This window comes from Neodiprion virginianus, chromosome 5 (genome assembly GCF_021901495.1).
Source record: "Neodiprion virginianus isolate iyNeoVirg1 chromosome 5, iyNeoVirg1.1, whole genome shotgun sequence".
NCBI lineage: Eukaryota > Metazoa > Arthropoda > Insecta > Hymenoptera > Diprionidae > Neodiprion > Neodiprion virginianus.
The window spans coordinates 31596163-31620625 of NC_060881.1; the positions used below are offsets into that span (position 1 = coordinate 31596163).

Below are 24463 nucleotides of genomic sequence, written 5' to 3' on the forward strand. Positions count from 1 at the left end.
CGGCGAAACACGAGGGCAGCAAGTAATCGGCTCGATTAAAAATTCCACGAGGGCTGTTTCACCGGGGAAGTCGGGTCGCCCTTCTCTGGTTTTCCTTTCCCTGTCCCTTCCCCTTTTTCGCTGCATCTGCATATATAGCGTACATACGTTATACACATATGCATAGAAGACTAGCAGCTGATGCCTGTGAAAACTTTCGACGCGGAAAGAAAGATGGGGAAAAGTTTTGGTGAAACGAAAAATAAAAAATAAAAATAATAAAAAAAAAAAGAAAAAAAAAACACTGTAAAGAAAACAGAAACAAGTATGAAACAAAGAGAACGCGTTCGTACATCCGTACAACACAAAGATGGAAAACGGGAAAAGAATATCATGCCGATATCAAGGGGTGACCGGGGGGAGAATAAGCTTGGCGACGGGGTTAACGGAAAAAAATTGGACACGGGAATGACGTGTGATGTACATACACATATGTGTATACGTCATGCAAAGAATGACGCGTGCTTCGCACTGACAACACCGCGTGTGGAGGGAGGGTGGAAAGAAAAGAAGTGACGTACAGTCATATATAGATATGCACACCTATATGCATTATATATATATATATAGACGCCAGTGATGCGTCGCGATCAGTGTCCGCAACATCATCAAAGACGGGGTAAAAAGGTGGAGAAATTGTAATTTTCATCTCCACTGGGAATGAGAAGAAAAGAATGTGCGGAAATATTTTTTGAAATTTTTTTTTTTTTTTTTTTGTTTCTTCATCCACGCATTTCGAATCATCATATCCCCCCGCATTCGAACCCATCTCCGCATCGTATGTACATACGTATCGTACACGGTATCCTTCGCGTATGCGCGCGCGAGAGTGTGTGTGTACGTGTTATATAAGTATCGTAGAATGAAAATGATTACCCCGTGTATGCAGCTGATGTATATATCAAAGTCTGCGATGGCAGATGGATAAAAGAGGGGGGGTGAGGGGCGCTGACCCCTCCGGGCTTCGTCGACGAGTTAGCCAAGCCTAGGGGGGCTCCTAGTGCCTGGGGAGCCCTTTAAAGGCCGGCTGGCAGGGGTCGACGTTCGGCGACCCTCTCTTAATCCCCCTCCTCCCTCCTTCCCCCCCCCCCCCCAAATTTTTAAATTGGCCCGGATCGTTTTTTTGTCGGGACACCAAAATGAGTATACATGAAATAGACGTGCGGCAGGATAGTTTTTGAGAGTTGTTGTTGTTGTTGTTGTTGTTATTATTATCATTATTATTAATATTATTATATTCATAGATAGATGAAAAGAAGATAGAAAGTAACTTAAACAATGACGAATTCGTGTGACATAATGTGGGCAAATATATTTTCTACGACGTGATAATAATGATGATAATGTACATAGTTGCGTCGAGGTTTATTCGTAGCTCATTCGAGGCGCGTACAATAATTTTCAGCAATACCGCGGGCTTTCGTCTAACTTGTTTGCGGTTCGAAACAAAATACGAGTTCGATTCTATATGAATTATATGCCTCCCAATCTCCCACGTCGGCTACCTCGACAGTCATTGTCAGAAAATTCGTATAGAATCGCGACTCGCATTTTGTTTCGGAAAGCAAACAAGTTAGCCGGAAGCTCAGGGCATTTATAATGAACATTACTGTACCTTATATATAGGTAAATACATGCGGTATATAACATACGTATATGAATAATTGAGTCGATATATAGATATAATAATGTAATAAATGCGACGATCGATAGTTTGTGTGTGTATGTTATATGTATATTACGTATGAACATGTATAGACTAGACGCGAGTATGGTTAGGTTAGGTAGGTAAGTAGGAAGGTATATTTGTTTACTTAGCAACGTCGAGAACGAAGTTATAATATTGTAGGAATACCTTATTCGTTTCGGGAAGTTTCTCTTTTTCACCCTGTGCATGGACGGGGCCATAAGACGTTAAATGTAAGATTTCTGTAATATATATTATTGTTGGATATATTTATGTTCGCTTAAAACCTCGTTAAAGCCGAACCTTAAGAGTAAGTTATAACTCACTCGAAGTACGTGTTATGTGTGTGCTTTGGCATATAATCTCTTATATTACAGTCATAATATTATATCTATAGGTATAAGACACACGAGGCTGAAGACTGTATATAATCCCCTCGTTGAGAAATGTCGAACAAAAATTAAGAAAATTTGCCGACTTCTTTTGTCTGATGTTCGTGGAAATTTATTCTGCGAGAGAAATGTCTCCGTGTGTGTGACGAGTCGTTACTCGAAACCACGAAACGCGTGCTTCAAATATTTGCCATTATTTTCGTTCGATTCTTTTTTTACACTTGAAAATCCTAAAACGGCTTATTAATGATTTTTTTTTTTCTCTTATGTCAAGTATTTCTTACTATTCGTGTCACACATTTTTAAACCTCATGTTAAAAAATATGGTTTCGTTGATTTTTTGTTGCAGATTTGCGCTACCTAGATAGCAAGCAGCTGAAACAAACTTTGAAAACAAGAGGGAAAAAAAAAAACAGAACGAAGAAGTAAAAGCAAAAAACAAAAAAGCAACGGATTGCAATGATGGCGAACGGAATGGATACAGTGGTGCAACAGAATGGCAATTCGGCGCTGGGTCAGACGTCGCAGGAGGAATCGAAGACGAACTTGATCGTCAATTACCTGCCACAGACGATGACGCAGGAGGAAATTCGCTCCTTGTTCTCGAGCATCGGTGAAGTCGAGAGCTGCAAGCTCATCAGAGATAAACTTACCGGTAAGTATTTACGTTAATTGACAATTTTTTTTATTACAAAGTTTCAAAGTCCAACTGAAAAAAACAAAAGAAAAAGAAAAAATAATAATAATTGAATAGCGTAACGAACGAGTAAAGTGAATAAAGGAAAATGTCAATTTATCGATCATAATCGAACGCGGTAATCCTTCCTTCCAATTCTAATCCTTCCCTCCCGACCTCCACCTGTCTTTTGCTAATAATAACTACCCAAACCGCGAGTTATCGACCGATTGCCGATGCAAAGATAGGCTGTGTTTTAGCCCGGGAGTTGGCATGACGGAAATATATTTCATTCTTAATTTACGGCTACTCTGCCTCGGTTAAGCACCGACAATGTGGGTATATTTTTGCCGTGCCATCGCCGAAGAATCCGTAGAAAGAGGTTTTTTTTTACCAGGAACCGCAGTCGAGTGGCAAGAACGCTTCAAAATCGCGAGGTGGACGGACGAAAAAAAAAAAACAAAAGAGAAAAAACAAAAGAGAAACGAAAAGAAAGAAAAACGCCTAGTAGTGGCGGGAGGGTGGAATTAGATTCGAACCGGACGTTTGCGGGTGCAGTGTGCCTCTTGCATATAGAAACAGAATGAATAAAGAGAAGGAACAATGAGCCCGTGTAACGCGATATTTGGTGAATAATTATTATGGGCCACTTCTCGCCGCCTGTTCGAGGATGGGAATCGAGTGGTGTATTTTTTCTTTTTCTCTCTTGTAGTTTTCGTTTCACTCTCTATTTTCACTCGAGTAGCCAGCCGTATCCTCTACAAGTCTCGCGGTGATATTTTTTTTTTTTTTTTTTTTCATCTCACTAGAAAAATATTTCCCGTAACTTTGATTTCCTCCTTTAAATCTCATCCCTGAAATTTTTCGACACTTTGTAATTGAACGTTTGTAATATGTAATACCGCGACGTTCTTCGGCTGTGTGCAGCATAATATTTATTATGTCCGGGCGTCGCGACGCGATCCTGTACTCAAGAGACGATGAGGCTCTTCGTGTTCTTTGCCTCCGCTGCTCATGCTGTGTTTGTTAAACCGCGCGACGCTATTTCGAGAACGAATATATGCGGGGGCGTTCGTATAGTTTAGGATTGAAGCTGTGTGTCAGGCGAAAAACTCCGATAATTTTATATCACGTTATTTACGTGGGATACCGTAGTGTGTGTGTGTGTGTGTATGATAATAACGCGTGGCTGCATTATACAACTTGCGCCGAAGCGAGATTTCAGATTTTTATCTAACCGTGAAAAAACTGCTTTGAAAAAGACACGGGAAAAGAAATTGTGAAAAGGAAACAACGCGTGCATAACATACATAGTCGCCTGGTTAGCGTGGAGATTCCGATCTTTACGGAGAACGTTCTTCTTTGTCTAATTATTCAACACTTGCGAATATTCGTGTCTTTCTCTTGATACGAATTTAGACCGGTAGACGACCGTGTGTTTATATTTTGAAAATAAATATGTCTTTTCTTCTTCTTTCATTTTATTTCTGACTATAATAGAATATATATTCAAGTTTACGTTAGGTCAGGGTATATAATTTTCAAGCACACATCGCATACACATGTATCATCGTTAACTCGCGATGTGATATAATTTCATGTTCCATTGACAGCAGTGTCAGTCGGTACAGAAGTTTACTGTAATCTATGAAATCTGTTTATCTCGGTAGATTTCAATTGATTAAAATTCGAATTTTTTCCCACGAAAATATTGCACGGGTCATTTGATTTGTTTTTATTTAACAATGTGCCGAGAACTATTAGCTTCTACGTATAAAAACAAAAACGTTCGTAAAAATATTTGTACGCGTTAACATTCCGGGATTAAAAAGTATGAGACAAAGTATTAACGGAGATGAAGAAAAAAAACAAAAAGACGGGAAACTCACAGCTGTGAACCTAAATTTTTTTTTTTTTTTTTGATTGTCTGCCAAATCTAATGATAAACTATTATACCATCTGCTGGAATGATACTTATGGAGTAAAAAAAAAAAAAAAAAAAAATCCAAGCATACGCGACAGAAATATTGATTCAAAATTGACGAGACAAAATTCACAGTAAGATGCGAGTCGAATTAAATACTTTTAATTTTTATTTCTGTCTGTTTCGTATAAAAAATATTGAGAAATTTGTCTCCAATTTATTTTCTCCGCTTTTGACAAAGAGATAATCCCCCCCCCCCCGAAAATATCCGAATAATGCATATAATGTCAAGTATTCACACGGGGTCTCTTTTCTATTCTGGCAACCGTGTTGATCCGTTGACTGACGTTGTCATCGACTAACAACAACATACCTTCTCCCTCCGTCACTTCGCACCAAACCTACTCCGTCGACGTTATTTCCTACGTGTGTCAAATTTTTGTTTTACTATTATTACTAATATTTAGTTTTCTTTTTTGTTTTGGTTTTCACCGTTGTGTTATCTTGCCTTGTTTCGTCGTGTAATTTTTTTTTTTCTCTTTTTGCCATACGACGAAACTCGTCACTTTTCACGCGCACGGTCGTCTCGTTTTGTTTCTTGTACGTCCCGTTTTTTTTTTTTTTTTTTTTTTTATGCGCAAAACAGCATGAAAAAATTAGAACAAAATCCTTCTTTTTGTTTTTCACTCGAAAATTTTTTGTACGAAATTCGTACAGAATTTATTCCATAGGTAATAAAATAAATTGACATTTTCGTATTCTCATAATTACGCAGTACACTGAGACGTTCGCGTGTCAAAAATTAACATTTACGCACGCATGCGATATATTCTTGAAAAAATAAAAAAATAAAAAAAAAAAAGAAAAACACGATTTTTATACCCTTATGCCGAAATCAACTCATACTTCTATATATCGTATCAGATGTTTGTATGGTTGCAGGCCAGAGTTTGGGCTATGGCTTTGTAAACTATCATCGGCCCGAGGATGCGGAGAAAGCCATCAATACCCTCAACGGTCTCCGTTTGCAGAACAAAACTATCAAGGTCCGTTGCTAAGAATATTTGTTTAAACATTGAATTCGAAACACAGTATAAAAAAGAGAAAATATAACAGAACAAGTCGGAATAAAATTATGTAAAAGAAGAGAGTAATCTGCCAAAAACTGTCTCTAAATTACTTTCGATACGAAATTACTGTATCTCTTTTCAAAAGTTTGCTCGATCGTTTTGCGTTTCTTCTTCTTCTTCGTCGACCTGTTCTTGATTTGTTTCGTTGTAAAAATTGTTGTAAAAAAAAAAAAAAAAAAAACAAAAAAGAAATGTGTATAGTGTAAAATTGATACATTAATTTGATTAATTTGAAAAACCGATCGATCGATTGATTAATTTTTTTAACCGTTCGTTATTTTTTCATTCATTTATTTGTTTCTTCTTTTTTTTTTCTTCTCTGCAACGTCAGGTTTCGTACGCGCGGCCGAGTAGCGAGGCGATCAAAGGTGCGAATCTGTACGTAAGCGGATTGCCAAAAAATATGGCTCAGCAGGATCTCGAGAATCTCTTCAGTCCTTACGGTCGGATTATAACCTCGCGTATACTATGCGACAACATGAGCGGTAAGGAAAAACTATAATGAAACATAAATTGAATAAATTAAGACTATACAGACATATATATATATATATATATATGTATATAATATATATATATAATATATAAATATATATATATTTATATTAATTTACGTTTTTAATTTTTACATGTATTAAATCATGTTATTTTAACGCTTACTTTCATCCCCCCCCCCCCCCCCCACCTTTTTTTCCTCTTTGGTTACTTTTTTTTTTTTGTCTTATTCGTTTATTTTGTTTTATTAAAATGAAAAATAACACACCATGTTATATGCACACAAGAGATGAGGAGGATGATCAGATATTCGAGCCAACTACTGTACAACTTATGCCGCAGGTTTTGTTTCGTTTTTTTTGTTGTTTTTTTTTTTTTTTTTGTTTCTCGCGTTATTGGTACGAGTACGAGTATGTTTTATTTCTTCTCGCTTTTCAATCAGTTTCGACTAAAAGTTACAAGTTTACTTTTCATATTTTTTTCATTTTTCACCCTGCGAAAATATTTAAAAAAAATACTCTTCTCGTTTATTACTCGAGAATTGCGACGACCGAAAATCTCTCTCTCTCTCTCTCTCCCCCTACAACTCGAATATCAAATAAAGACGGAAAAGAGAGAGAGAGAGAAAGATAAAAAAAAACAAAAAAAAACTACGACAAAACGAAAAGGATTTCAAACGTGTATAATTTTAATCAATTACAGAATTACATAACTTTGTTAGAGTAAAGTAGAGTAAAATAAGGATAGGCGTGTAGGCCATGGGGTTGTTTTTTTTTTTTTTTTTTTTTTTCAAATTTTTTTTGAGGGTGGGTCGGTGCGCCTTTCCATGTGTACGGTGAATTTTTCAAACACGTTCGAACGAAACTCTGAAAGAATGTAGAGAGAGGCGGTAAGAACCAATTTCTTCGACACGGTTCAAAGGTATAAATTTTTATTTATTTTTTTTTGTTTGTTTCTAATTTCCTTCGAACTTTAAAAGTTGCTTGCGGCATATCGTATTAATTATTCCCGCTGCTTTGCTCTTTGTAAATAATACATGAAACAATTGATTCACTTGATACAGTATATATATATATATATATACGCACAAACACATACGTAAAAATAATGGTAATAAATTATGTGAAAGTAATTTGATTTCAACGTCTCGGTTATGTCATTATTACACATAAATATTCCCGATGATTGTGAAATATTTGCAAAAAATATTATACACCACATCACGTCCTTTGAATTTTCATTTTAAAGTATCAGGTTTCTTTCGCTATTATTATTATTATTGTTATTATTGTTATTGTTATCGTTATCGTTATTGTTATTATTACATGTACGTACTTCGGTTATTTCCTCGTATTCTATACCAACATAAATTAACATCCTTTCGCTACAAATCCAGCCTCATGGCCTTCGTCGTTTATATCGTTATTTTTAATATTAAGTTCAAGCCGCTGTATTTTAATGTTGATTATATTTATATTGCGAGTTATTTATTTATTTATTTACTTTTCATCAATGGTTTTCATTGTTCATCTTTTCTCTGTTCTCTTCAGTTTTTAGCTGCCTCGTTTCGTAAGTTCAAACATGGCTTTAAGGTGAAAGTCTGCTTGTTTTTCCGTTATTTCATTTCTTGTGTTTTTTTTTTAATTTTCTTTTCAATTTCTTCACACTCGAATTCCGTATAAACGAAGAATTAATTTTCACTGATATTTATTTCACGGTTCCGTCGTCTGATTGAGTTGTTATTATTGTTATTGTTATGTTTTATTGTTATTACACTTGCATACTTGTCGTGATTATAATTTTTATTCTCGTCGATATATTTTCAAAAATTACAATGAAAGAGAAAGGAAAAACAAACCATGACTACCATGACTATTAAACTAACTTATACATTATATTTATTATATTATAACGATAAGACTTGTGAAATTACATACCACTTTGCCACCTAATAATAATAATAACAATACACCTTAGCACGAAAAAAAAAAAAAAAAAACAAATATGATAAATTATTTATTGAAATTAGCTCGCTTCTAATTAACATGTTTAATGCAATATACTAACAATGTATAATGCAGTATACAATCTCAAATTATATACATAAACAATACATACATAAATATGAAAACGAATCTTGTCGAACATTGAAAATATCTACGTACGCGTGAGCAAAAAAATGTTTCCGTTTCCGCTTGCGAAATTTTTTTTTTACACGCGTTGATATTGATAATTTGATAAATTTAAAGGACGCGCACTGTTTTTTTTTTTACACATTTTTGAATGAATTTTAAATAGAAAAACGAATCTACCGATTGAGAGCTCGAGTGCATATAAAAAATGGTACAGTCCGTTACTTTTTATTTCTCATTGGTATCGAATCATGATATTGATAACTTTCAATTTTACTTTTTGTCTTACGGTCGTCGCAATTTTATTTATTTATTTATTTATTTTTTTTTTTTGGTAATCACGTCAATTTGAATCACTGTACCAATGGAAAACTCACTGATTATTATTATTATTATCATCGTTAATATTACTGTTGTTTCGTTTTCTGGTATTTACGAAGACGGGGTTTTATTTTATTTAATTTTCTTATTTATTTATTTATGTTTTTATCAAAACGAACTTAGTTAGGAGCGAGCTAAAAAATAAGAGATGGTATATTTTTGTAAAAATAACGAGATATGATTTTCCGTTTCTGTTTAGTACGACAGTTTGTGACTGGCGGCGGAGACAATTTGCCCGGTACGTAAATCATATAATTTTTCATTTTTAATCAAACAAGAACAACAACAACATATAAAAAAAAAGAAAAAAGAAAAAGAAACAAGCAATCCTATTTTCAGTAATCGATTGATTTCGTTTGTTTATTTCTTTCTTTTCTTTTTTTTTCCAAGTTGTTTATTACTGAGCTAGCAAGATGCGCGTGATATGACGCTTAATTTTCTTTAAATGCAGTATACATGCTTATATTTAATTACTCGTTACCCAATTTAATAGACATGTATATATATAGTCAGTGCTGAAATTCATTTTGTTTGAAGAAAAGAATTTGGGAAATCTCTATTCAAGATTGAATACATATACATTATGCGCGCACCGAGCCACTCACTTCGTAATTACCTGATAAATTATACATATATATACACTTGTTTGCGTTTCACAAACTTGTTACAATATTTTCATACACGAGTATATTTTCCTAAAGCATTGACAGAGTGGAGGGAGTTGAAATCTATAACAAAAAGTTTTGTAGTTTTGACGACGGTTACTTTGATTTTTATTATTTCCTTTCTTTTCTTTTTTTATTATTTTTTTTTTTTTTTTTTTCCAATTACATTTTATTCTGCTTATTGCGAAAATTATTTCATTTCGAAATAGCTTCTTTTTAATACAATTATTTCCTATACAAGTAAATGTTACAAGGTATTTCTAACTTCCCTCTGTGTGTTTCAAATTAACTCGCTTGCATATTATTATTATTATTATTATATATATATATATATAAACGTGTGTATTAATTTTGTCTTTCCTTTAATGTGTGCCGATTAATTATTTAATTGTTTCTAAAATTAAAAAAAATTATTTTTTTTTTCTTTTTCTCGCATTTTCAATCGATTTATCGACATGTGACAATTTTTCTCTATCTATTGCCACTTCGCTGCATCAAGTCTCGGTAGAATCATCTAAATTTGGGGATCAAAATTGAAGGAATGAGGGTCAAGGGGGAAAAAAAACCTGAATTGGTTAAAATTTAGCTAAACAGTTTGATCAATTTATTCTCATTAAATAACAATGAATTACTCTGAGTGCAAATATCGATTCTCAGTGCAATTCTGCTGTCTATTTAACAATAATAATTGCAATAAGCATAAATTGGGGGGTTGATGGAAGGAGGGATGAATCGCGAATTGAGAAAAAAAAAAAAATGTCGATACCTGGCGCGTGTAACAATATTTTGTGTTTCTCATTAATACACCTAACCGTTGAGACTTTCTTAGCGTTTGACGCACTAACAAATAAACCCTTCGCTTACGCTGTTGCCTCTGTCTGTGACATGGACAGGCCTGTCAAAAGGTGTCGGGTTCATCCGTTTCGATCAACGGGTTGAGGCTGAGCGGGCGATCCAAGAATTAAATGGAACTATTCCGAAAGGCTCGACCGAACCTATCACCGTGAAGTTTGCCAACAACCCGAGCAACAACAACAAGGCAATACCGCCCCTAGCCGCCTATTTGACACCCCAGGCAACCCGTCGTTTTGGTGGCCCGATTCACCATCCAACTGGCCGCTTCAGGTACATTCCACTGTCGCCACTATCCAGGTACCTACTCGCCTCTACTCGCTCTACCCAACAAAAAGAAAGTTAAAAACAAAATCAAAAAAAAAAAAAAACCATAAATAATCAATCGATACGCCGCTGATCGTTCGTTGTTATCTCGTTCGTTTTTTCACTGTTCCTTGACAATAAGAGCTCCCTTTTGGTTTGATTATTTTTTTTTTCTCAGTTGTTTTCTTTTTTCTTTTTTTCTCTTGTTTTGTGCTGTTGTCGATGTTTTTTTTTTTTTTTTTTTTTTTTATTATTTTGAATTTTTTTTTTTTTCTTTCTTCACTTCATTCAAACCTCATGTCCGTGTCCCGATATCCGTCGTTCGGATAATTAAAAGGGGAACAAAATACGTCCGTTTCGTATGACGAAAAATTTGTCTACGACTTCGCGTTCCTGTGTTATTGGCGGTTAAAGTTTTGGCGCTGACCGTTGCGGCTGTAACTTGAACCATCGGGCTCCGATTGTCGCGCTCCGTTTGGTCCAAACGCGTCAATTTTCAATCGCGATTCAGGCGGAGAACGAGAAATCGGTAAAGATTCTTTCCTCGACGTTTTCTCTGCAAGTTTTTTTTTTTTTCTACAACGAATCTGTTTTTACGCACCGTTTGTTTCGACGAATAAGAAAATAAGGGACTCGCTTTAATTTCAAATTTAAATTCGCGCGCTTTTTTCTCGTTTGTTTTTTTTTGTTTTTTTTTTCCTATTCATCCTAACCTCATCGTCGCAGTCTTTCGTTCGGTCTTACCGCGATTCGGAGTAACTAAATGACGAAACTCGTGTCGATTATTTTGGTAAAAACTGGAAAAAAAAAAAAAAATGGTTTATCCGTCGAATATATTGTCGGTTGCAATTGATATTCGATTAATCCTATACGCACCTCTTCCATTATTCCTCCACGCTTTCTGTATATTCCTCAATTCTATGCGGTAGGGATAAGAAAAAAATAACCCCCCCCCCGACCGTTCGTACTCCTTCATCTCTTTACTGACCTGGTTCGTTATAACTAATTCTCATAACGTGATAGAAAGTCTGCATTTTTTATGTACCACATGTGTAATTTATCTTTCTCGTTAATGGGTAAAACCTTCTCTAAATCAATTATTATACATAAATACTATTAATATCTTATGAAACAGACTTTCTCACACGTTTTTATTTAAACACGGAGGAGCAAGGCACACAAAGATTATTGTTTTTTTTTTTTTTTTTGTCAATTCTTTTTTATACGTACGTGTTTAATTTTTGTCATTTCGTTCTTCACTTCCTATTTTCTTTACGTTTATTATTTTCTTCTCGCATCATTTAAGATTGATGTCTTCAATTCTTCATACATCATATTGTATTGTACAGTATCTGTCAATTTGATTTTTTTTTTTTTTTTTCTTCTCGATTTACTGTGATGTACGTATTAAATTGATAAATTCAACCCAAATGTCATCGGTGGTTTACAGAAATATGAGAGAGCAGTTTTTATAATATGAATCTGTTGGTAAATAATATAACAATTTCTCGCGTTCTACCGCCGAACAAATAAAAAGTCAAATCACAGAAGATAGAGAGAGAGAGAGAGAAAAAAAAAGAAAACAAACATACAAACTAAAAGTCCAATAATTCCAACTTGTTGTTTTATTTTCCGTCCAATTCGAATTAGTTGAAATTCTTGACGACGTCAAGACAAATTAGACGGTTTCTTGACTTCTAACCTAAATTCTTTTTTTTTCCGTACGATATTCAGAGACAGTATTTATTGTATACATGTATAAATGATTTTGTTGTATTTCAATTATTGTTTCATTATTATTATTTCGTTGAATTTTTGTTGCCTAAAACTTCGTCCGTTGCCTATACGATAATTCGGATCTCTTATGTTGTTGTTTTGTGTTTTGTTTTAGCACTGGCAAGACCATGCTTGCCATTAACAAAGGCTTACAGAGGTCAGTATTATTTTATATTTATCTGTTTTTTAGTTACGTTTTGTGTGGCTTGTTTCGTCGCTGTACTTTAATGTACCTATATTATTACTATATATCATTTTTTTTTTTTTTCTTTTCATCTATCTTCTATATTTTCCTTCTTTCTGCTTTTTGTTTGCATTTCTGTTGATTAAAATTCCCCATAACTCAACGCTACCAAAATGATTTCGTTAATAAATATATATCCCTTTATCTGGACAGTATGCAGTTATTTTATAATCTTGATTACAATTATTTGTTGTTGTTATTATTATTATTATTATTATTATTATTATTATTTTTATACTACTACTATTGTTGTTGTTGTTGTTATCATTTTCATCGTCGTTACTTTGAATATCATTATCATCGCCACGATCATCATCATCATCGTCATCTTTATCTTCATCATCGTCATCATACTCATCATCATCGTCATCGTCGTTTTACCGCTATTATTAATATTGGTAAAGTGATCCCAACGTTATCATTTACGTAATACATTCGTGAAAATAAACGTCAACTTTTTTTTTTCAGTTTCAATTTACTTTCAATATCTACGTGCTCTCTTTGTACGAGATGATTATTCTCGTTGTTGTTATTCCTTGTTATTTTTATTTAATTTTTTTTTTTTTCTTGCATACAAATTCAAAGTATCAAGAAGCTTGATCCAATTTGTTATAGTTTGCACAATTTGTATTTCAACGTAATTTGCGCGTCCAACTTTTTCCTTGTTTGTACCAGTAAGCTTGTACGACGTAGTTTGTGTTTTTGTTATTTTTTGTTATTTTTTTTATTTTTTTTTTTTGCAAAGAACCGAGACAAGACTGCTGAGTTGAAAATTTAATTTCTTGAAACGACTTACTTCAGACGCACATAAGAAACTTATACCCTTCTGTTGCTTTATTTTTTTACTTCTCGCATAGCTTTTCTCCCGGTAATTTCCTTTTCTTTTGTTTAACTGTTAAATAGTATTAATTCGTTGAAATATTTATTTTATGTGTACATACTATAAGCATATATGAACTTACTTTTCACCTGTCACGAATCAAGTATAAGCAACTGTTTGCACATTATTAGTGTGAGGAAAGTTGTGGATGTTTGATAAGACAAGATAAAGAAAGAGAGAAAATAAAAAAAAAAAAAAAAAAGAAAAGAAAGTATGTAAGGAAACGTCGTCTCAGCGATTAACTGAGTACTGACCGAGATGTGCCTATTTTAACGCGGCTTGTGACGTCAAGTAGGTACGTAGTTCGATATCTATATACATACATAAGAAACAAGTTCTTTTTCTCCCTGCGAAATTGTAAATTTTTATCCTCCCCCCCCCCACCCCCTCCCCATACGTTTATATTCATCTCTTTTTGCGGCATGTTTAAAATGTACCGTAATATATGTATGTGTATTAGGTACGTGTCACGTGCATTGTACATTTACGTATTTGAATATGAAATAAATAACTGTACAATGCGTGCACATATTTTATAAGTGTGTTAAATTATGAATACATAATATACGTGGTAATAATATAATAATGTACTCGTACAATTGTACATGTACCTATTGTATGTGTTTGTAGTTTGAGAAATTTCACTATTCTTTCATATTCTTTAAAGCATCTCAAAATTTCGTAGCTGTGATCATTTTCTCTTGGTTTATCCGTTTTTTTATGTTTAAATTATGTTCTCTCTCTCTCTCTCTCTCTCTTTCTCTCTTTCTATTTTTGTTCTTGTAACGCGAACTTGAGTTTTTTTTTTCTGGACTATTATTGTTAGACAGATTTGTCGCTTTCGGTAGTCGTTTTATTGAATATTGTTATAATATATCGATATCGAGGTCTGATGAATGTATAAGTTTTGTAAGTATACGATACTTTCAAGCATATTATTGCATTGCACTCGGGGTATAATCTTCTCGTCTCATCTCGACATGTATGTACCTATACAACAGACATAGAGTATTGCGAATGCGAATGATTGCGCTTTTTTACATTATTTTTGTGTTGGATATTAGGTACATTATATATAATTGCTTCGTGCCAACGTAACTCTATTATATGTATACGTATAATCAATTTTTTGCCTCTTTTACTCTGAACTATTCTAGAGAAAGTAAAAACTAATCCGATCAGATGACCAGTCGTGCTGCATTTTTTAAGGTGTCTATTTTCTTACACCGTGCATGATTGGAGTCGTTTACATAGCTGATGTAAAAATTTATTTACACCTGTAAAAAAATTGAAAAACAAAAAATTGAGTCGAAAAATTGTTCCTTCGATATTTTCTCAGTAAAAGCAATTCCAAACGAAAGAAAAGAATATAACCGCAGTCAATTATCTAATTAAAACAATTACCTTCGTTATATCATGTACGAAAAAGCTAAAAATAATGTTTTCTTTAAACGTCATAAACGTCGATTAAGTCAGAAACCAGCAATGGCCGCTGTAGCTCGATCAGTGCGTTCCACCTCGGGACTTTGGGCAACTATTTCGCCTAACCTACGCGCGGTGTGTAGATGATTAGGATGCCAGAAGATATCTCAGTCTTGGCACGTTCGAAAAACGTCAAAACCTTGAGCATTTTACGGTTACGGGATCGTGAAATGAGAAAATAGGTTTTTGGCTTTGATTGTCGGCGAACGACGCCATATTTTCGTGTCGAATTGAAACACGTTTTTCCAAATGTAGCTGAACGAGCGTACGAAGATCTAAATGCGATGGGGCGATGGGAGAGAAAAAATTTACATTAAAGGCAGGGAAGAAATGCGAGGGAGAACGTTGATCAAGAATAATTTCGGGACTAACGAAATCGTTTGGTGATGTTTCAGGTACAGCCCGCTGGCGGGTGACCTTTTGGCGAACTCGATGCTGCCCGGAAACGCGATGAACGGTTCGGGGTGGTGCATTTTCGTCTACAACCTGGCACCGGAGACGGAAGAGAACGTCTTGTGGCAGCTATTCGGTCCATTCGGTGCCGTCCAATCAGTAAAGGTCATAAGGGACCTGCAAACAAATAAATGCAAGGGTTTCGGATTCGTAACGATGACAAATTACGAGGAGGCAGTAGTTGCTATTCAAAGTCTGAACGGATATACGCTTGGCAATCGTGTTCTTCAAGTCAGTTTTAAAACGAACAAGAGCAAAGCTGCGTAGGATGAAGGAAGCGAGCTTGCCTATCGTCATATCGTATTGCCGCTAAAACGGCGACCACAGCCCCACCACCACCACCACCACCACCACCACCACCAACGCTACAAAATTAATAATAATAACAACAATAACAATAACAAAAATAACAATAAATACACGAATGATTTGGGCAGCTGTATTAACATCGTTAGGAACAAAAACGACAAAAAGAACAAGAAAAAGCACAATAACGGTCACGATTACCGGTATAAAAATATTTATACAATAAATGAAGGCTTACCTGTTGCACCTCTACGTCGTTACCCTCCTGCGGATTTAAACGTCGCAAATTTCGTCGACGTTGTCGAGTCCGGCGTTGAAATTTTTACGGAAATGGAATTATTAGCTATATAAACTTTACTATATACACGATAAAAATCCTACTCTCTGTATATCGTTAACCCCCCCCCCCCCCCCCCACTTTCGCAAAATTGCCGTATTGACATGTTATAAATATGTGTGGTTCGTTGTATTTAATTTTCTACACCACGTTTTGTTTCGTTTCTCTTTAATTTTCTTGCTGATTTTTTTTTTTTTTTTTTTTTTTCCATTCTTGTTATTCTTCCATCACGCTTTCCTTAAATTAGACTCGGTTTTTTTTTTTTCACCGGATTTCTTTACACATCAACGAACGACAAACGATCACGGTTGTGTTGTGATGATTGATTATTATTACCATTGTCATTACCGATACTGTCGTTGTTATTCTTCTTGTCGTTGACATTACGTTTGACAGTGTTTCTTCTAGTCTCTTTTGCAAAAAGAGACGAAATGAAAATCGAAAAAAAAAAAAAAAAAAACAAACGTAATACATGACAAACAAATCGAGCCTAGCTGTGGAATATTCATTTTCCATATACCTACCACGTATTTTAACGAAAAATATTATAAGGATGAATGACAATGAGAAAAAAAAAAACAAAAAAAAAACAAAACAAAACAAATAAAAAATTTGAAAAAATTTTTTAAATCGGTGCTGCAGTCGTTCTTCGTTTACGAAGGAGCGATGCTTAAGAGAGAAAAAAAAACGCATACAAAAATTGTAAAAAAAAAAAAAAAAAAAAAAAGAAATCAAGAAAAAAAAAGACAAACGAACAAACGGGATGGTTGAAAAATTATTAAATAAGAAACCTGATTGTTGGCAAGGTAGATACTTAACTACGAAAGGAGTATATATATATATATATATATATATATATATACATATATATATATACATATAGCCAGGAAGTAAATTATTCTTATTATTATTATTATTACGATGTAACGGATGAAATACGCTTTTCCCTCCCCCTCGAAACAAAAAGCAGAATCTTGCATTTTTCTTCCCTTTTTCTTTTCGCATCTGCAATCGATATTGAAAAACGGTGAAATTTGTTACAATCTTTTCGTCGCCGATTGTCGAATGTTTAATATTTATGAGACGACGCATCGAATGCATTAAAAAAAGAAAAAAAAGAAAGAAAAAAAAAGAATTGCAGGTAAATGAGAAATGTATACACGTGACGGAGAGTCGATGGCAGTTTCACGAATTTCGCCATGGCGGAAAGTTACCGTGGATTTTTTTTTTATTTTTTTTTTTTTTTTTGTGTTACAACGACTGGCAAAGGGAAAATAATGAGAGAAATAAAGGCAGACTAACATGCTGTTAAAATTGAACGAAAGTGTAGGAGAAAAAAGTATCCTATTTCCATTACATCCGTATGTCTTTGGCTGTGTTGGTTTGGATATGTGATTTTTTTTTTTTTTTTTTTTTCTTCAACGTTTTTCTCACAACGTTTCCTCCCCCCCCCTATCCCTCTCTTATTTGTAGCACACTCAAGAAACTGTGATAACTTTCGACGATATAGCGAATCGGTGATTTTGAAAATGTCCGCAGGGATGTGAAAAAAGAGTCGCGAAACGGAAGATCAAAAAAAAAAAAAAAAAAGAAAAAGAAAGAAGGAAAAAGGGAAGAAAAATACTTGACTGGGAATCGACAATAGGATGAAAAGGAACGAAAAAAAAAAAACAGAGAGACACGATGGACCGTGAGCGGGGTAACGGGTGCCAGGTTTTTTTTTTTGGTTTGTTTGTTTTTCACAACTAAAAGCCATTTTACAGCATGTTGTTATTATTGTTGTCATTACAATGACAGACCGATATTACCCGAAATAACGATAAAACGTACGATATGATAATATTTAATAATAATAATGAAAGAAGAAATAGATAACATTGTGTATAACAAGTATATTATACGTATGTAAAAAATGAAATTACGGTGGGGCAGGGCTCGCACGGAAGTTTTCTTTTTTTCTTTTTTTCCTTTTTTTTTCTTTTTCTTTTACCCCCGTATTCTTCTCCCGTCGTAACAACGACGAGAAGAAGAAGAAGAGGAGGAAGAAAAAGGAAAAAAAAAAAAAAATAGAAAAAGAAAAGAAAAACAAAGCGGAAATACCGAGCAGAGAAAATAAAAGAAATATAAGTTGAAAAGAAAAAAAAAACGAAAAGATGAAATGACGAATTATCTACCGACCGACCTTATACGCGGCGTTTTTGTAGATGCAAAGAATGACGAGTGAGATATATATTTATATAATATAATGATAAATAAAATTACGATATAATAGTTTAATTCAAATATTATTATAATGAATATGTGAGTGTAGGTTTGTTTGTCGTCGATGCGCGGTGACGGGCAAAGATGGAGAAAAACAAAAACAAAAAAAAAAAAAACAAACAAAACAAACAAAACAAACAAACAAACAAAAAAGAACAAAACCGTGGAAAGAAATTTGTAAAACTCAATTTAAAGAATTTTCTCGTGTAATAACCGATTGATAATAAGTATTATTATCAATTATCATTAGTTGTCATTATTATTATTATTATTATTATTAGTTTAACTATTATTATTGTAATTATCGTAATGTAGCGGGCACACGTACTGTAATTAGACGCTGATCAGTTTAAATAATACGACTGTAACGAAAGAGGGAGATAAAGAGAGAGAGAGAGAGAGAGAGAGGGAGATGGAAAAAGAAAAATGAATGGATAATTTTGAAAAGAAAAAAAAACAAAGAAAGAAAGAAAAGAATCGGTACAGGGAAGGGGATTGGAAAAAAATTGACGGATGAGAATTGCGAATAATGGGTTGAGCGAACGAAAAATTTAGATTTAGAAAAAAAAAAAAAAGAAAAGAAAGAAAAAAAACTAGTCAAAAGTATGTTTAGTGTGAGAAACAACTTGAAATCGATACGACGTACTTGAGTATATATATATATATATATATATACACACAGACGCGTGCACACAAATAATTTATAACTTAACAATAATAAATATCAATACCTGTATGATTTTCTTACGGTTTCGTCCCATTTGAAATTTTGTTTTTGGTTCCTCGTTTCTACAATTACGTCATCGCTATCGTTATTACGTTGTTAAACCGTCATTCGCTATTAATTTACCTTTATATGTACGTAAGATCCATTCTTCTGATCTTGCGACAAAGATAAAGTAAGGGGAATAATAAACGAAAAATTCACACCGACCACTTTGCTGACGACATTCCATCAAATGAATTTAATCATTTACGTATTGAAGTAATAATAATAATAACTCCGTAGAGGTTTTCTTCACGCTTCTCTTTCCTCTTCTCTCGCTTTCGCTTCATTTTCTTCTCTTCTTTTCAAGTTTTTTTTTTCTCTTTCCTTTACGTTTTCTCTTTCGTTCCTTGGTTGAAAAAAAAAAAAAAATAAATAAATAAATGAATAAAAAAAAAAAATAAAAACTCGCACACGCGTGTCAGACGTACGTACATACATACATACATACATGCGTGCGAACGCACCATACGGTAAAATATATGTAATATTTCTTCACTGTCCCTCTTGTCACTATCTCACTACCGCTGCTAATAATATTATTGTCATTATTATTTGCCTTTTTTTATTTTTCTTGTTTTTTTCTTTTCGTTTTCCTTTCTTTTCTTTCTTACTTACTTCCGAAACATTCGTATTCCTTTCTTCCTCGCATCACATCGCGTTATACAAACTCTTACTTGCGTTTAGTATTAATGGATTCACGTTTATTGGTAACGAAAATTTACGCACTACCGTGAGAAAGAAAAAAAAAAAAAAAAAAATTGACAGACACACGTATAAGTAACGTAAATCCTGTGGTGTGAACGTTTTTGAACGTATGCCATAATCACCGACAACGATGTATATCTCTACATAAATTTATTATTATTATTATTATTATTACTATTACTATTACCATTAGTCATATGGTTTTCATTTTTTTGAAACGCATACGATGCACCGAGCGTACAACTATTGTATGCCTCAGGGCTGAGACGTATATTATCTAATATATATATATATATAATATATTATTTATATTAATTATATTATTAGCAAATTTTTCTGTGTATTTCGTGAGTATTTAAAATTGGATCGGAGAGAAGAAAGGAAGGGAGAAAGAAAAATAGAGAAAAGAACAAATAATTAAGTCCCGGAGTCTGTGTATCGCAGGATGAAAATCTCTGGAAACGAAAAAAAAAAAAATTACCGATCGAGTCTAGTGAATTGTTATTCACGTTGCTACGTTTTTTTGTTTTTTTTTTTTTGTTTTATTTTATTTTTTTTCTTCGTTCCTCTTTTTGCCCTAATAATATAACAGATTTATGAACAACGCGAGGGCAAAATTATTGATTTTCTGAAGAAAAAAAAAAAAAAAAAAACAAAAAAAAACCTGAAAACAAAAATCATAATATTTAAAAACGAGCCATCGGGGCCGAACGTTACAAAATCAATTTACTGACGCGGTGTATTGAGAATAACAGTATTTTGTATATCTTACCTATTATACACACAACCTACGTCTAGTCTTGTATCTGTGAATGGATTGAGAGAGAGAGAGAGAGAGAGAGAAAAAAAGAACAGAAAAAGAAAAGAAAGAAAAACTAATAAAAGGATGGCGCGGAGGGTTAAGGAAAAGAAAATGATCGTTCAATTTGAAACGCCGTTTCGTAACCGTTGTAATCATTAATCTAATTAATTATACAATTGATCGGTTGGAATTCAATTGAGTAGATAATTTAGAGCGGTATATACACGTACATGTACTTAAATCGGAAGAAATATAACCAGTAATAGCATTTTCTTATTATTGGTTTAAACGTTAGGTAGGATAATTATTTGATTTAAATAAAATACAATATCAATCATTTAGCGTACATCTATTCGTTATAATAATATAATTATATATTATTAAAATTTTCGTTTACGTGTCTTTTTTGTGTACGACTGGTTTTTTGGCTTTTTTTTTTTTTTTTCTTTTCATTTATTCATTCGTTCGTTCGTTCGTTCGTTCGCTTCGCCGTCCGCGGATGTACGAATAGTTTCGAAAGCGGGAAATTGAGAGAAAGGAATGAGAGAAGGATGAAAGAAAAAACGACCCTCGCGCACTACGAACCCTTGTAATTCGCTTATCGCGACGATGATTATTATTATTATTATTATTATTATTATTATTATTATTGTTTATTTTCTTTTATTTTTATTTTTATTTTATTTTTTTTTTCCACCACGATTATTAAAAATACATCGTGTATAGTATATTTTACGTATTATTATTTAACAATTATTAGTATATATAATTGATATTGTCATTAAGTATCGTTTCTAGTCTCGACGGGAGTTTAATTATTATCAATGACGGTGTGATTATCACAATAATAATCTGAATTCTCGTTGACAAAGCTAATAGTCGGTTTGTGATTGCAATTTAATTTTTTAGTTCACTAGCCAATATTTTACATGCATTTGTATAAAAACACTCGATGCGATTCGTCGATTCTCTCCCCCCCCCCCGGCAACGAAGCGTGAGATGAGAAGGAAAATGACAGAGAGAGAGAGAGAGAAAAGAAAAAAAAAAGAAAGAAAGAAAGAAAATTGCAAATATATTATAAGTAAACGAAGAAAGTTGGGGAAAGTGAAACGTGAAAAGCTACTGGCTAAACACTTTCTTCCATCCGTTATCAATCATACCGCGTATTATCATGCGTACATGGAGAAAAATTAACACGCAAAGTGAAGGTGAAGAGAAAAGAGAAGAAAAAAAAAAAAAAAAAAAAGTCATCTTTTCTCGCATCCGGTAGCGGTATATGAATTTTTTTTGTACACCATTTATACATTCAACACCGACGCACTCTTGCGGATATTCGACATGTTCCGGTATAATCACGAGCTATGATTATTATTACCATCATTATTATTATTATTATTATTATTATAATTTAATTGTACGGGTAGAGACGCAAGTATTGGTCGATGAAACGAATTTACTTATTAATATCACGAAACTATATATGTATGTACGATCGTGGAGGTTGGTAGTAGGAAGAAAAAAAAAAAAACGTAGAAATGATAGAAAAAGAGAAAAAAAAGGTGAAAAAAAAAAAAAAATAATAACCAAACGAACGAACCGTTAGGTTTTTGAATCACGCAGCTATACCGATTCTATTATTTATTAATTATAACATCGCTATTATTATTATTATTATTATTATGATTACAATCATTACTACTACTACTACTACTACTACTACTACTACTACTACTACTATTATTATTATTATTATTATCATTATTATTGTCATTACAACTATAGAGCAATAGTCTTTTAATTTTCTCGTATTGTTCTGTTTCTTTTTTTTTTTTTTTTTTTCTTTCTCTTTTCGTTTCCCTTCTCTACTTCTTCCAGCGTAACAAGAATCGATAGTTTGTCAAAAGTATACACCATTATATTGTACAATTTAATACATTGCAATTTACTTTTGTACGTAAAAAAAAAAACTGCTACCGTATAATTAAATACTCCCCACTAATTACACCCGTTCGATTACTCGATTATTATTATTATTATTATTATTATTATTATTATTATTATTATTATTATTAACCGCTGCTACGGAGACCGTACCGATAACGTAACCTGCAACCGCTGTCGCTGCATGCGACGCAAAAAAACGAAAAAAAATATATAAACGAATATACATGTATAAAAAAAAGAAAAAAAAAACACCAACACCACTAATAATAATAATAATACTACTACTACTGCTGCTACTACTACTACCACGACTATTATTTCTACCGCCACTACTACTACTACCACTACTACTACTAACACTACTACAGAAACTCACTATTATCAATTATTTATTTATTTATTTAATTATAATTATTATTATTATTATTATTATTATTATTATTATTGTGATTATATAACGTAACTGCAATTATGTTTTATTTAAGGATTAAACTGATTTGCGTTTGGTTCAAACGATGTTTGTTTTATTTCAAAAGTCAAGAAAAAAAAAAAACCATCGCGCACGTATACGTCATCCATATACCGTGTACCGCGTGCGTTATACGTATATGAATGCGCGTACACGTGTGCGTGCAAATTTTATTATTTTTACGTGTAAAAAAATACTCACCTCGATCCTGCCTCCTTCCCCCCCTACATTCCCCGCTCCTTCCTGTGACGATATATTTTATACGCAAACGGGAGGCAAGAAAATAATAATAATAATCAACTACGCCTGCACGATATTTTGGTGATTATTATCATTGTCGTAGTTGTTGGTGTTGTTGTTGTTGTTGTTGTTGTTGTTGTTACTATTGTTATTATTATTATTATGATTCTTACAAATATCATTTCCTTTCTTTTTTTCTTTTTCAATTTCTGGCTACCATTATTATTATTATTATTATTATTATTATTATTATTACGATTATCGATATTACTTTCGAATGGTTCCTAAATACGTATTATGTTATTATACATATAGAGATGAAAGATTATCTGAACGTAAAAAAAAAAGTAAAAAAGACAGCGAGTACGGTGAATATAATGTGATATTTTGACATTCCATATATACACACATATTGATACAACCTCTATTGATATATATAGGTACATACCTATGTGTATCATATATATATATGCATATGTATATGTGTATACATATATATATATATGTATATAAATATACGATGAAACGCAAGTGAAATGCGTTTGACCAATTATTCGTAAGTATGTACGCATTGACGACGGTACGGATGTACAATAATTGCGTGAGGGTAAAAAGAAAAAAAAAAAAAAGAAAAAATCGAAGGAAACCGAAGTCGTATATTATATATATCCTGCCTCTTAAGGTATATACTCGTTACATCCGCTTATAACACTTGAGGTTAATTTTGATGAGAAGACGGTGAGAAAAATCTTTATCCCTTCGCAAATATCGCTGCATATTTTTTCATCCGAACATCGATTTGACGTTTTTTTTTTTTACTTTTTTGTCTCTCTCTCTCTCTCTCTCTCTCTCTCTCTCTCTCTCTCTCTCTCTCTCTATTGTCCCGGATTTTCATCGAAACAAACTTTGCGTTCGCGCACACACACACACACTGTGAAATCGGTGAATCGAGAGTGAAAACTTTGTGTTCGGAAAATTGCAGTTTGCGGGAGTCGCGATTTTAAAGAGAAATATCGAGTTGCAGCTTTGCTCGAAGAGGAGGGGGAGTTTTTTTTTTCATCTTTTCTTTTCCCTTATCTCTTACTTTTCACACTTGGTTTTTCCACGCTATATTT

General features: G+C 33.2%; 1 protein-coding gene across 17 annotated transcripts in view; it reads left to right on the plus strand.

The window, feature by feature from the left end:
* LOC124305846 (ELAV-like protein 2) overlaps positions 1-19022 on the plus strand; it is a 35617-nt gene extending 16595 nt beyond the window's left edge. For 3 of the 17 annotated variants that reach the window (XM_046765747.1, XM_046765746.1, XM_046765748.1), the window contains exons 2-9: positions 2468-2773; positions 5643-5764; positions 6180-6333; positions 9056-9094; positions 10415-10673; positions 12571-12612; positions 13872-13874; positions 15457-19022. In XM_046765747.1, coding sequence (XP_046621703.1) covers positions 2578-2773; positions 5643-5764; positions 6180-6333; positions 9056-9094; positions 10415-10673; positions 12571-12612; positions 13872-13874; positions 15457-15781 — 1140 coding nt within the window. In that variant the 5' untranslated portion in view covers positions 2468-2577 and the 3' untranslated portion in view covers positions 15782-19022. The remainder of the gene's footprint in view (positions 1-2467; positions 2774-5642; positions 5765-6179; positions 6334-9055; positions 9095-10414; positions 10674-12570; positions 12613-13871; positions 13875-15456) is intronic. The other 14 variants (XM_046765752.1, XM_046765750.1, XM_046765754.1 and 11 more) reach the window with 14 other exon arrangements.
* The last annotated feature ends 5441 nt before the right edge of the window (positions 19023-24463 follow it).